The sequence below is a fragment of the Cygnus olor genome, chromosome 1 (assembly GCF_009769625.2).
Source record: "Cygnus olor isolate bCygOlo1 chromosome 1, bCygOlo1.pri.v2, whole genome shotgun sequence".
In the NCBI taxonomy this organism is placed as follows: domain Eukaryota; kingdom Metazoa; phylum Chordata; class Aves; order Anseriformes; family Anatidae; genus Cygnus; species Cygnus olor.
Genome location: NC_049169.1, coordinates 153,602,752 through 153,617,674, shown reverse-complemented (window position 1 = coordinate 153,617,674; position 14,923 = coordinate 153,602,752). Strand labels below are relative to the sequence as shown.

The 14,923-nt window shown below is 46.3% G+C and overlaps 1 protein-coding gene across 5 annotated transcripts in view; it reads left to right on the top strand.

The window, feature by feature from the left end:
- Positions 1-470: 470 nt before the first annotated feature.
- The window catches only part of FARP1 (FERM, ARH/RhoGEF and pleckstrin domain protein 1), a 209,247-nt gene continuing 194,794 nt past the window's right edge, over positions 471-14,923 (top strand). For 2 of the 5 annotated variants that reach the window (XM_040538357.1, XM_040538347.1), the window contains exons 1-2: positions 471-648; positions 1,438-1,512. In XM_040538357.1, the coding sequence (XP_040394291.1) occupies positions 527-648; positions 1,438-1,512 (197 nt within the window). In that variant the 5' untranslated portion in view covers positions 471-526. Of the gene's footprint in view, positions 649-1,204; positions 1,513-14,923 lie in introns of those variants that run through there. The other 3 variants (XM_040538339.1, XM_040538331.1, XM_040538376.1) reach the window with 3 other exon arrangements.

The window sequence follows — 14,923 nt, the reverse complement described above, 5'->3', positions numbered from 1 at the left end:
TTGATTGGCGTATTTTTGCAGATACACCAAGGTATCTGTCGTGAGGTGTTTGTGCATAGAGGCATTGCTGTTGACAGCAGAGGAATCTGTCTTTTGGGGATTTAGCAAGGGCAAGGCTTAGAGGAGAAAATATTTATGGCGTTCACATATCTTTTCTCTTTGCTGCAATGATGAAAATATGCTATCCGGGGATAGCAGTTGGGCTCCTCAAATGGCCCACAGATGCTAGGTGCTCAGAACAGTAACTCTATAACTACACAATTAGTTTACTGCTCCCTCCTGAGTCCCTGAGAGAACTTCTAAGGCCTGAAGTGTTTCCTCTGCATTACTCATTTGTGTGCTCTACCCCCCAAGTCATCTTCAGGAAAAAATATTGGGTAAAAGGCAGGAAAATGCTGAAAAGAGAGGCACATCCTAACGCTTAAAGAAATGGACAGTGGTGTGAGCTGCTGTCTGCAAACGTTTATGCTGGTCCTGGGTGTATTTGGGAACCTCTTTGCCACAGCTTTAAATCTTCTCTGAGGGAATGGATGTGCAGTGGCTCTGGAAGAGGTGTGGTCCCCAGCCTCGGTCCTCGCCTGAATTTCTTTCAGCCCACGTCCTGGAGCGGAGGCTTTTGAGACAGCCCTTGATGCTCCGATTGCTGCTACCTGTTAAATTTTACTGCGCTGTAATCTGCTGATATCTAATGACGAAGCAAGTAATGAACATAGAACTTGAATATGCCACCCGTACACCACCAAGTCCTTTCTCAGGTGTCTCAGAGAAGTGCTTGGAGTACGAGGAGTGTGGAGTGATACCTCTTGGTAAACCCAGCATTTATTTCTCGTTATTTTTAGGGCAGGGAACCAAGGGATCCCAGCTCTGCGCAACCCCCTTGAGGTGACACCCCCGGGGCTCCCCCCGGACCCAGCTTTAAGCTCCTGCCAGCCGGGAACGAGACCACCAGTCCCACACCGGTGGGTGCCGATCCCTAACCCGGTGCCACACCGCGGCAGCGACCCCCGAGCGCCTCCCCTCACGCCCTGCCCGCCTCGCCCCTCAGGCTCCCCTCAGGCCGCCCCCCGGCAGCAAGGAGGCGGGCGGCCGCGGCGAGGCGCCGCCGCCTCCCGTGAACGCTGGAGGGGGCTCTCGGCCGCCTCCTGCCGCCGGCGGCCCCCCCTCCGGGAGGAGGCAGGCTTAGGGGAGGCGCGGCCGCCCTTCCCGTTGCCGCTCCCCCGGGCTGCAGGCGGCAGCAGGGGCTGCCCCCCGCCGCCTCGCCCCCTTTCTGCTCCGCACCCCGGGCGGCCGGCCGGGCTCCCCCCTCTGCGCTGCACAGCCGGACATGGCGACCCTGCTCCTGCGAGCCCCCCGCTGCCCTCCTCCTCCTCCTCCTCCTCCTCCTCCTCCCGCCGCCTTCTCCTCCTTCTCCTCCCCGCGGAGCTTTTAATGGCTCGGACCTCCGGCGGCCGAGCGCCACTGTCCCCGCACCAGCCGCAGCGAGGAGCCCCGGCAGCCCCAGCCCCGCACACGGTAAGGGCGAACAATGGGACCGGGCGGGACCGGCACCGGGCACCGGCGGCGACAACGGGGAGCGGCGCCCCCGGCCCCGCCGCCCTTTCCCCGGGCGGTGACAGCGCCCCGAGGGCGCTGCTCAGCCCGGCTTAATCCCATTAGCAGCGCGGGGAGGCACCGGACGGACCGACCGACCGACCGACAGACCGACGGCGGAGGGGCTTTTGTTCGCCCCCCGGGCTGCCGAGGGAGCCCCGAGGGGGGCACCCATGGGTGCCGGGCGGAGCCGTGCCCGACCCTGCCGGCCCCCGAGGGGGGTCCCCGCGGTCCCCGCTGCTACCGGGGCCCCCCGAGGCTCCGTGGGGCTGCGGGGGTCCTGGCCCGGCCTCCCCCAAACCCCCACCGACCCTCGGGTGGGGTTTGCGAGTTTATGTCCGGAGTGGGAGCTGGTGGGGAGCAGGCCTTATCTTTTGTGCTTCTGCTTCTGTATTTTATTTTAAAGCGCACAAACTCTGTGGAGGTGGTTTTTTTTTTTTTTTTTTTTTTTTTTTTTTTTTTTTTTTTTTTAAAGTTGCTGGGTTGGCTTGGTGGCTGGCGTGAAATAAATGAAGCGGGCGGCGTGTCGCTTCTCCGTGCCAGCCTTTCCTCGCAGGGTTTCCTTCGAGGCGGCGTGTCCCCAGGGAGGGGAAGGACGATCGCCCCGGTGTTGCTTGGTGCTTTTATTCTTCCCGTCTCCCAGCTACTTTGACTCTTGCTCCTTGCGTCGCTTCCACTACGTATTTACAGCGAGCGGCTGACACTGGCTTCGAGCCAACAACAATAAAACTCTCCAGCGGTCCGGCTAAGCAAAGCCCCAAACGTTCTTCTGAATCAAGACACCCCCCCCCCTTTTTTTGTTTGTTTTTAATTTCTTTATTTTTATTTTCCGTTCCCTCAACTGAGGGACGTTTACTGGAGATCTGCGGTGTCTGGCTCGGGCTGGAACGGTTCAGCAGCTCTCTGAAAGCGGGGAATCCTCTTAGCCTCGCCGCACGTGTGCTCCGAGGGCCGCCACCGAGCCGGCAGGGTGCACGCCGGGACGGGTAGTCCATGGGCCGGGATCCCCCGTGGCCTCCTGCCTCGCTAATCCATCACTCTCGTAGCCGTGCTTCGGCTCCAGAGCCTCCTTCTCCCCTTGGTAAGCAGCAAGGATGGGGGGTTGTTCGTAACGCGCCGAGTTACGACTGCTATTTTGGCAAGTTTTGATGCCGGTAAGTCTGCCCAGACGCTCGGTTCGTTTTTTCCCTGCGGACCGAAGCTCAAATTTAGCTGTGGAAGGGATTGTTGGCAGCAGGGCCAGCTGTCAGCCTCGTGGGAAGGGGTTAGAAAACTGGACTGCTCTGCTTGCCTTTTGCAAAGTCTTCAGTATGGCCAACTAAATTGTTTTTTTCTCCAGCGCTCTGTTGTCTTGACTGAGCCAAATACACAAGGAGAGTGGGCAGCATGCTTCACACACAGTGACACGCGGCTTCAAAATGTCAAAAGTTGGTAACAGACCGAATGTGGAACACCAAAGCCTGACTTTTACTTAATGGCTGGATTTCAAATTGGAAATCTTTTTTTTTTTTTTTTTTTTTCCCCAAGTTGACACAGTTCATTAGTCATTGTGCAATCAGTGTCTTAAAACTTGCTACTTGCAACCAATTTTTTTTGGAAAGAAGATTGTGGGTGATGAATGACCAAAGGGGAAATGCTGCTTAAATGTGACGGTTTAAAAAAGAAAAGAAAATGACTCGCTTTAGGAGATTTATTTCTGCATTAAAATTCAGATAGAGAATTCTAAAGTTATAGAACTATTCAGTGATTTTTCCCTGCTGATTTTAGATTAATTTGACTTAGGAAAAAATCCAAGCTTCCACTTAAGAAATTCATCTATGATGAAAGCTGGCATTTCATTTTAAAAAATATAAAATTCTTGATGCTAATGAAGATGAGGCTGCCAGTGCTGGCAGTTTTGTATTATGTATGTTTGGTGATGGAGTTGCACAAAACTTGCTTTTTTTTTCCTTGAAGTATCTTTGCATTAAATCACTGGTGTGCTCTTGGGCTAGGATTTCTAAAAGAGGTTGACAAATGCGGTGACTCCCAGACTGGCTTCTGCCAGAGCAGAAAGCTGGGGAAGGGTGGTCCATGGGATGGGCTTGTTTTCGGTGCTTGCAGTGGAAATCTAATGGCTGGGCAGAGAAACTTCAGGACTGGCAGCCCTGGGTGTGGAGAATCACCTGCAAGTTGCCAGCTGCGCCTGCGTGTTCTGTGTCCATCCCCCTTTCTTAAATTTCCCCTCATTTGAAGCATGTCTCTGCTCTTGCCCAGTCCTCCCTGCTGCTCCTCTTGGGGAAGCGTGGCTCCCTGTCTCGCTGACCGTGTTGGAGGTCTGGATCCAGGACTTCGATACAACCCACTCATCTCATCATCTTCTGCTAAAAAATTAGGAAGTATTTTTTGCAGCTGTAGGATCGGAGTGCAAAACTTGATAGTGCACCTAAATGAAGTTCTAGCGAATATTTTCGGTAGTTAAATCTGTGTTATGAATATTGGTTACATTCTAGTGCACAATTGGCATCGTATTTTTCATACTGTGCTGTGAACTTAGTGGAAGAGATTAAACTTACTGGTTTGGGGTTCTGTTCCCCCCCACCATGCCCCCATTGTTTTTTCATGGTGCATGTCTATGCCAACGTCCTTATTTTATATTGTCCTTTTTTTAGGAAAGCACGATAAAAATCCTGTTTGTAGAATTTGTCCACCAACTTGCCTTGCTTGTTTTGCTTCTTCTTTTAGAAACCGGCATGTTTATCCTAAAGGGGCCTTTCCAGACTTAATTTCATGACCTTGAAAGGTTGCAGTTTGTGTATTTCACATGGTGGGGCTTTTTTTGTTGGTGGTTTTTGTACTTCACTGACTGGTAGGTACTGAGCAGGCTGCAAAGTTTATAGTTTACAGATGGGCTGCTGGCTTAGGCAGAGTAAAGGGGCGACTTGCTTTTCTGGTTGTAGAGGCACAGAAGACTAATTACAGAGGTATAAAAGGTCACCGGGCTCAGTCAGCTTTGGGTTTGCGCAAAATGTCAGTAAATTTGGCCTGCAGAAATGTAGATGACTCAGACAATTAGGTCAGTCTTCGTCAGATGCGGGCACTATCTTGTTTGTAATCAATTGCAGCATTATGAGCTCTTTAGCCTTGTCTGTAATGAAACGGAGTTGATTAAATATTGTGAGAAAGGAAAATGTGATCCGCCTTTTGGGGGGACTTGATACGCAGGGTTTGAAATTCCTTTTTTTATTTTAATCTGGACGTATAAATGGGGGAAATCATTTTGAGGGTTTAGGATGTTTAAAAAAGGGCTTAATGAGAAAGAATGGTGGCTCTGTTAGTTGCTGTTCAAATAAAATAAAACCTTCCGGTGAAATTCATGGGGGTGCTGGAGTACTGTTTTCTCTTGATCCTGAGGGGAGGAATTGTGATTTTTTTGTAACGTGCCCTTGGATGTTAGGTGGTGAATTCTGTACAGTAAAATCTGCTTCGGTGTTGCTTTATAGAGTGGAGCAAAGAGCATAAATCTGAAGCCATGGAATCTGGATACTGAGCATCACAGTAGAAGAGTGCTGTACAGCGCACGTTTGCTACTGGTCGCGAGGAATTCTTGCAAGGGGTGGATGGTATTTTAATGTAGGGCAGGATGGTGTTTGCAGACTGTGTTTTGTACCCCAGGTTATTAAGTGGGTGTCATGAGGAAGCCTGCTGCAAGGTGGGAGACAGTGCTGCTGCTTCCCTCACTGATGGTGCCTTGCCTTGCTCTGCTGCTTGCCTTGAAATATATATATATATATTTTTTTTTCTTTCTTCCCTACCCTAGCACTGAAGCCAGAGTCTGCTATCCCTTGGTGCAAGATTTCTAAAATGAGTAGTACTGTTCACGATGATTTCAATCCCAGTTTCCTTCCTTTGGCTTTGCATCGGGGCCAAAGTGACGTTTTGGAGCTTGCAGGGTGACTGAATTTGCCACAATGAAAGCACGTTAAGAGGTTGTTCCACTCTATTTGGCATGTGATTCGACTGTCTTGTGAGACTCTCTAAGTTGCTTTAAAGTTAACTTTCAAGCTCTCTCCCTCCTTGGGTATGTCAGCACAGAAGTGAAAAGATGTTGTGGGTGCCTTCCCCCCCCTCCTGCAGGACACCCCAGCGCATTTCTGTGTATCCCACCCAAGGTATTACAGAAATTCTGCAGCTGGAGATGGAGATACTTCTCCTCGTTGTGTCTGAGGAGAAGCTGTGACTTTCTGAACGGTGATATTCTAGCAAGATATCAATGCTTGAAGCAACAACTCTGAGTTCAGGCCATGGAGGAAATGCGATCGCTGCTTCTAGGGCAGGCTGCTAGGGTACCTGGATTGTCTGGTGCAAAATACGGCCAGGGAAGAGCACGTGGTTTGTGTTTATTTTTATTTTTTTCTAGGTCAAAAGATGACTTACTGGTAAGCTGGAAAACCTATCAGGAATAGCGAACAATACCAAGTCCCATGTGCTTCCTTCTCCCTCCCAGGGGCTGCTGCTTCTGCTGGCCGCTGCTGGGCTTTCTGCGTCCTTCGCTCCTGATTACTGCAGGACCGGTTGGTTGATCGCTGGTCACTAGTAATACTGCCGACTGCGTCTCCTTAGTCAAGGACCCTTATTTTCAGTCACCTGCACCCCAGGCACAGGTCACGAAGAGATTTGTCAATTTATTCAGGCAGCAGATGTGGCACTGGGCTGGCCATCAAACAGCACAAAGAGGGTCCTGCTGCTCAGTAACCTGTGTACATTTAATTGGCTCTTTCTGCTCGGCATCACGCATTTCTTCTGTTGGTTACTCTCCCTCAAATAATTTTTTTTCCGTGCTTGGATTAAGCGCTCGAGCCACAGACGTCGTGTTTATTTCTTCCATACGTCCCTGCCTGTTATTTTTGGACGTGTCCCAGTCCCCGTTTACCCACTGAACAATACCGAAGGTGTTCTGCGGGGACCTCTGCTAGCCCCGCAAAGGAGCGCGGGCAGGCTGCTCATTAGTCTTTTATGTCTCTTCTTATCAGTTTTACTGTGAAACTCCCTATCGCTTGGGTTGAACATGTTGGAATAATGAGGCTTCCTGTTCAGCAGGTCTGCGCGGCATTGGCCCTGGCCTGAAAGTTCAGGGGAGCGGAAGGTTGCTGTGAAATTATTTGAAATGGCGAGCGTGCTTTTGGTAGCAGCCTTTTTCCCTTCCAAGGTGGGTTTCGGGCTGTCTTGCACAAATTGGGGCAGGGATTCTGAGCAGGCTTTCACACTAGGTACACGTTTTCCCTGATGTTAATAAATAAGTGAAAATGAATCGTAAAAATAAACCTCTTTTAAGAGGAAAGAGAGGCTGGGGGGGATATCCGTCTGTTCTCCTTTGGAACAGGGCTTCCCATCGTTCGGCGGCTCTGGGAACACAGCGGGTATCTGGCGCGCTTGGAGAGTTTCTCTGGCCACCCTGCTCTTGGATGCTCGTGGGGAGGGAGGACGGGGCATCTTTGGGGGTGGAGAAGAGGCTGGCTTCTCTTCTGCTCTTCCATTCCTCTCCCTCATTTCTCTTCCAGCCTGCTTTGAATTATCCCGGAGTTTGCTGCTCGTGGCATACCATCAAAGTGAAATGAGCCCGACTTGTTTTTATTTTGCTAATTCTCTGCAGCCTTATGATTGCAGTAACAGTGATTACAGCTGGGGAGGCTCCGGCCAGCTCTTGCTGTGGTGTATAATAGCGGTGTCTTTTTCAGATTAAGGAAAAGTATGATTTGTTTAGTTTGTCCTGCCTGAGGTTATTTTCTTAAACATCAAGGCTAAAAGGGAAGGTAAAGATTTTGTAATAGTAAAAGTCTGCAGAAGTTACTGGGTTAGGTTTTTCTTTTTTTTTTTTTTTTTTTTTCCTCAGGAGAGTTTTCTATTTTCTAGTGAGCAGTTAGTATTCAGGCCCTTAACAGCATAACAAATATTAAAGAGAAAATGGGTAGGGAGGTTTCGGTTCCCGGACATTTTAGAGATTTAAAAGTGTGTAAAACTTTATGTACCAAGCAGCCTGAGTGCATTATAAAAGCTGCACTTTTCATGTCAACATGTAAGAATAGCCTCCCTGGAGGTAATTTTCAGTCTCTTTGTCTGAAGACCTATGCTCCTATCTTGTCTTCATGGAAATTCCTCCTGAAAATCTCCGTTTAGCGTTGTAAGACATTAATGTCTGTCTCTGATATATTAAATATCCAATATTTTTCTTGCTTTTTTTTTTTTAAACAGAGGCATTGGTATGTGCATCTCGGAAGACTAACTGTATGATTGTGCTGTCGTAACCAGTGTTCATTAGCCATTTTTTTCGGCTTAGCTAAATTAACTGGTGTAATATATAAAATAAAATTGTTTAATGTGTAGTCGCAGAACCATTTTTTCCCTGTGTCCTTTGAAATGTTGAGCACGATTGTCAGTACTGTGAAAAATGAACTAGAAACCATGAAGAGAAATAGAAAAGGAGCAAAAAGGAGAGGATTCCTAAAATATACAGTCAATAAATATTGAACCTGAAGCTAGCAGAAAATATCCTAAAAGTGCCTCAGTAGCAAATAAATACATAAAACAAAGAGAAAGCAGATGGCATGATGGTGTTCCAGTGGAGAGAAGGGCAAGCGGCTCTGCCATTTAAATATAAAAAAGGTTTTAAAAGGCATTGTAATGAAGTGCTGCGCACAGCTCGTCGTTTACTAATAATATTTGAGTTTTGAAACAAGTCCCAAATGGAGCGGTCCCAGGGACACGGGGTCGGTTTGCCTAAAACGAGCGAGTCAGAAGTGAACTTGGAAGAGAGGACATGTAGCAGAAGAGAAGTCGCTGGTGGCGACTTGATGGCGTGGGTTTTTCTACCTCAGTTTTCGTCGTGTTATTTACAATTGAGGCTTGGACGGCAATGCTAGCTCTTTGTTTCCGACTAATTTCTATCTGCAAATTGTTGGGCAACTCCAGGCTTAAATAAGCCAAAGCTTAATTAGTGCTAGATGAGGGGAGATGCCGGTGGCTGTGCCTCAGCTGGGGCATCGTGTCGGAGTCGATATCTTGTGCCGCTGGCTGCGTGGTGAGCAGTGGGATGGTGTCGGGAGGAGGCAGGAGGGATGTGCTCGGGACAGCGGCTTTTTGTAGGGCAGAGGCCTGAGGACGAGGATCACAGAATTGTAGGGGTTGGAAGGGACCTCAAGAGGTCATCGGGTCCAAACCCCTGCCACAGCAGGTTCCCTAGAGCAGGTTGCCCAGGTAGGCGTCCACACAGGCCTTGAATATCTCCAGAGAAGGAGACTCCACAACCTCCCTGGGCAGCCTGTTACAGTGCTCCGTTACCCTCACTGTGAAGAAGTTCTTTCGCATGTTGGTGCGGAACTTCCTGTGCTCCACCTTGTGGCCATTACCCCTTGTCCTGTCCCCACAAACCACTGAAAAGAGGTTGGCCAAATCCCTCTGTCTCCCACACCTCAGGTATTTATACACGTTGATGAGATCCCCTCTCAGTCTTTTCTCCAGGCTGAACAGACCCAGGTCTCTCAGCCTTTCCTCATGGGGGAGGTGCTCCAGGCCCTGTATCATCTTTGTGGCCCTCTGCTGCACTCTTTCCAGGAGATCCCTGTCTTTCCATCGGGTGGTGGAAAGCAGTCCTTGTGAGCTGTGGTGCTCCCCAGCCCTGAGCACTGACTCTGGTGGCTCTTAGTGGGCAGGAAGCAAACATAGCGGTAGCAAAGCCTCTTTGGAAAGTGAAATTTGTGTCAGAAGCCTTGGCCGCACTGACACCAGGCATGAGATCCCATGGCCACCTGGGAATGCCTCCCCTAGCCATGAGCAGGGCGCTGTTATCCCACGAAGCCCCAAAGCAGGAGCTGGGTGTCCACCTGGAGCTCGTCCCTGGTTGTCCAGCTGCTGAAGAGCAACCCAAGGTCCTGAGCCTGCACCGAGAAAATGTCGATCACGCGATACCTTGAACATGAGTATATCTCCCTCAATGCTGAGTGCACTGAGTGCATGCTAAGGCACCAGAGAAATCACTGGAGCAGTTTCTAGTTGTAATAACGCTTCAAGGATCATTGGAAGCAATGGACGAGCAAATGACACTTGATGGTAGCTCTCTGCTTGAGAGAACCAAGCCATCCTGTCTTCCCAAATGAAGAGAAAGTACATGATGGGGGAGAGCCAGGGACTAATAGCAGCACACGACAAGCGTATGACCGAAAAATTAGATCATCGCTGTGATGGAGTGGTGTGTGTGTGTATCTGTTTGTACATATACTGAGAATGTGCGATTCAGAAGCATTTTCTTTTTTTTGGAACCAAGCCATAGACTTCTCGTTTTTTCTCCGATTTTAAAAACAAAACAACAACAACAACAACAAGAATAAAACCCCCATCCTGTTTATATATTGAAGAAATTCAGACATGTATTTGAAAGAATGAAAACTGAATACAGTATTGTCCATAATTGTGTACCTGTTGGGGTTGCGTTGACTCTTAGATCCATTGGTGAAATTTCATGGGACACTAGATAAAACTTGAGAAATTTCCTTCAGATTTTCTTTAATTTAAGTGAGAGTAATGTTTGAAGATTGTGTTTTATGTTGTTCTTTAAACTATGTTAAACAGAAAATAGGTGATGTGATGAGAACAGAATAGCTACAATATGGGCGAAGAATAACCCGATTCAAGCTGAAGCAGTTAACTGTAAATGGTGAGTTGTTTGAGTGGGGATGGGTGGATGTAAATATTAGAATTACTTTTTCCCTTACAGTGTTATGTAAAGAAATAAGAGCAAGAGCTGGGTATACCCTTTCTTCTCAGGGCATGGAATCTCTGCAAAAATCTGTGTTACTGAGGATATTTCTAGCTGCAGGATAAGACGATGTCTGTCCTTCAAGAAATCTCAGAGTTTTTAGCGTAAACGTGACTCAGTAGAAAAAATCCCGAGGAAGATTTCTACTGTTCTACTTCTCTGCCTGTTTCTGTCAGAATAAAATGTCCCCTCAACCCAAGCAAAGTTCCTTCCACTTAAAAGGATTGGAACTGAAGTTTGAGTATGTGCCATGAAGGGAAAATGGTAGCTACACATCTACACAATGTCTACAGGAAAATGTAAAAAGCTTCTAGAAATTGTAAAGCCTTGCTTCGTCAACTGTTCTGGGCTATCCTCGGAGCAAAGTGCCTTTTAGGGATTGCGATTCTGAGAAGGGTTCCAGCTTGGCAAGGAAAATGCGATTTGGATACCTGGAAGAGAAGATTAATCAGAATAATAGGTCTGGCCCTCGCAAGTAGGTTGAGCCTAATGAAATTAATATCTGAACATTAATTATAAAACTCACCTGATAACTTATAACAGGACCTAAGAGGATATTCGAAAACCTGCAGGTAACTCCAGGATTTTTCTGCGGAGGCGTTCTCAGGAGCGCTTTTCTCTTCCCATAGACTAACCGAGTTGCAGTAAGCAGCCCTACTGCGCGCGTGTGCTTCCTTTTGCAATCAAGTGACAGCTTGGCTCAGCTTTGAGGAGGCTGAAATGCCTGAGAGTTGGATTATATGATATCAGCCGGGTAAAAGTTTCCTCAAGTCTTTTGGCACTGCCTGACTCTTGTGAAATAAAATACGCTGCAGCAATTTATAATTTGCGTGTGTGTGTGTGTGTGCGCTAACCAATGACTGAATTTATTCTAAGCATTAGCGTGCTTGCCTGTGACAAGCCTTGGAAAAGCCTGGTCTTTCATTAGACTTCCAGGCTAAATTTAATTGGAATCTCGTCAGGAAGAAAAGCTAGTTTGGTCGCTTTTCAAAGTGTTCAAGGAAAGTTTCATAACTCCTCCTTTGGTATTCCTCCAGTACGGCCTGATCCTGTTTCATCTGCGAAGCTAAAGGCTTGAGGGGACAATAAAGACTCAAATCAATTGGAAGTAATTGCGCCGAGATCATCAGCATAGTTTTGTTTAATTTACAGTGTTTATTTATCTCTCTCCCGTTGAGGAAGCTTAATCAAATTCCTTGTGCTGCAAGGAACAGCAGCAACCAGGGTGCTTGCTTGGAGGGCTCTGCCTCGTGCGCCTTGGCTGGGAAAGAAGTCTTCATAGGAAAGACGTTTCAGTGGAAAAGAAAATTTAATGCTCGCTGCGTGGGCTGGATGGAGCAGCTCCCCTCGGCCGGGCACGGGGCCAGGGCTGCCTGCTGGCTGCTGCTCTCCGTGCGGCTGGACCTGTCCCACCTCAGTGTCCTGAAGCATCAAGAGCAGGGAGATCCGCTTTTGTATTCAAGTCACACGACAGCGTGCGTGAAATGGGTCCGTTGTTAGTACGGGGAAGCTGATATCCTGATGACACCTCCCTGGTCTTCTGGAAGAGACAGGACAGCCTCTGGAAGCAGCTCGTGGCTCGCTGTGTGCCTGCAGCTCTCAATGAAGTTTGGGAGCGTGGGGGTAGCTAGCTTCCTAATGTGGCATGCAGGGAATAAAATCGATGGGGACAGTTCACAAGCAAAAGTTTTGGCCTTTGAATGCATGAAATTGTGTGGGGGATTATCCTTACCCAATATGCCATCAGTTCATGTTTGAGGGAAGAATAGTAGCCCGTTTCTCGTGCTCATTACTTCCATCTACCTTTTATTTTCCCCATCTCTACCCCCCTCAAAATTCATGCAAGTCTGTACTCTCGGTGTTTTAGTAGCACGTAGAAGATAATTAATTTCTTTCTTCTTTTCTTCTCGAAATAAAGGGCAAATAAATCTAACACTTCGCAGTCTAAATCAGTCCTTTAACAAAGGTGGGTTTCTATTGACTCTATTTTTATGAGGTTTTCAGGTAGTAAGAATCGTTTGGTATTCTAACCTGGTGATACTGATTATTAGTACAATATTTACTTGGCTTTTCCTCTTAAATTCTATGCGCATTTTTTGTTTCCAACCCCCATTTTTTTAATTCACTTACTGTCTGTGACTGTATTCTGCAGTATTTATCCGTAATGTCTGTATTAATCTTTTTCACTGATGAGACGATGAGATGGAATGACACACTGTTTATGTTTTGTAAAGTTTTGGTGAGCCTATAGCCAAAACAGTTGCTGATACAGAGACCTGGAACTCGTTAGCTGTTGATTTACATCCTCAACAAAAGTGTAAGCATGCAGGTTTTGAATAATACTAATTTTCTGTTATTCTTCCAGCTTTCTTAACAGTAAGTAAGGAATGCAAATCTTTGGAGGCTTATATGGGGTTTTGATGGCCCAAGAAAACTATTTTATATATATTTTTTAGCAAGATGCCTTTAAATGTTGCAATAGATCTTGTGTGTGATTGGTATGATTTGGATAAACTGGCAATGGCAAGCTTGGGATAGGATAGTTGTCTTGATGGATGTGTTGGGAGCTTTTTTCCTTCCTCCCTGTGGCAGCATAAAGTCAACTGAAGATTTTCTTTGCGATCTTCACAAGATTAAAAGTGTAAATGGCCTTTAAAAGCTTTGTATTGCCATATAAGTTCTATATATACACCTTATTCTGTACTGTGTGATTAAGAAGGAAGAATGCATGCACTGATTGTGAAATAGTTATCAATAGCCAGATCCTTTTGATAGTCACTGTCTCAGATTATGGTTATTTTTTAATCAATCATTCTTCCACAAAGAGAAATCCATCCAATATTTTTGTTGTTTTTTATCAAAGTCAATATTTTTTCCTATCGCTTAACCTTGAGGAGTAGCCATGGATCATTTACTTTGTGGTGGACAGGACGTTATATTCTGACTGGTAATTACCACTGATATTATCTGCTTAAACTTTTGTTCAGTAATTTGTAAAGTGAGATTCCTGTTTCTCATTTCCATTGCCTGCGTAGCTGTATGTTCAGTTTTAGGTAACTGCAGGCTAGAGCCAGTGTTTGTAGGAATTTTGGCAGTTGTCCTAAATTGTCTTTTGTGTATCCATGATCTGATTCAAGGGTACTCCCTATAAGGGCTGATGTTTTTGTTCAGGCTTCTTTCAGATGTCATAAATACCACTGCTTCCATTAAGAGGAGAAAAAAAAAAAAGGTACTTCGTAATTTATGATCTTACTGTTGGGGATTTTTCCTGCTGGTAAATTGGCCTATGTAAAAGTGCTCTAATTCTTCCTGAATCTTCAAACTTCCTACTCAACTTGCAGACCACATCCTTTATATGCCCGTGTGCTTCATTATCCTGCAAATGGTTCGTTCCTTGCTGCTCTGCTGTGGCAGTTCCTGTGGTTCCCCTGGAAGCTTTTGTTCTGCTCCTGGTCGTCCTGCTCCGGCACGGCGTTACCTGCGGGAGGGAGCTCTTCGGTGGTTTGGCTTTCTGTTAACTGGCTTTTGGGACAGATCATGGGTAACCTGGGTACCGGATCATCAGGTCTGTCAGTCTCTCTCTCTGCTTCTGAATGTTAATATTTCGGCTCGAACTACTACTTTCCTTACTCTACAAAATATTCCATACTTTTTTTTTCCTTGAAATGTATTTACGTATCTTTCCGCTGAGCTAAAGCAGTTCGTGATGAATAACCTTGAGGTTGCCTTTTGTTACCATGTACTTAGTCATTTTATCTGCCTTAGTAAGGCATAGATCCATGATGGCCTATTTTGGTTAGTTTCTCTCTGTTTTCAGAGCTTAAGGTTGATAGGAGAAGCATATCTTGTCATTTCTTGGGTATGCTAGAGACCAAAAGGGGAATAAAATACCAAAAATGTTAGTGGAACACAGATATTGCTAGAAATGTGTTAAGACTATGAAAGCTTTAAAACATCAGACTTATTTTTAAAGAACTGCCTTTAATAAGAAGTTCATTTGTATACCTCCGAGAGCCTTCAAGCAAGCTTGATTTTGCTGCAGGAATTTCGGAAGGTGTCACTGTCCCTTGCATCCATTATCAGGTTCTCCACTGCCTGGCTGTATGCCTGTATTCCTTGTTGACTGAGGCAGCCACTAAATTTTATTTTATTTTTTGATTAGATGAATGCAACTTTGAAGGCTCCTCACTGAATGAATCCATTAAGAAAGCTGCCTGAAAGATATCTCGTTTTTGCAGAATGTGCTAGAAGTTGGAGTCACTTTGTAGGGCTGAGGGCTGTGATAACACACTATTTCTCTTTCCTTAAAGCAGTATTGAATCTGGCAGTTCTGCTGGTCTTTCTTGCCTAGAATTCACTAACTTTGGGGAAAAGACTTTAAATGGAATGAATATTCACGTCTCTACTCTTTTTTTTTTTAATTACATTTTCTTCTATTAGAAAGAAAGAAAAGAAATCCTGGTTCTTTTCCTTAACTTAAAAGATCTAACAACTTCATAAATAGATAGTGTTGTTTATCTGTTTCCCCATCTTAAGCACTTC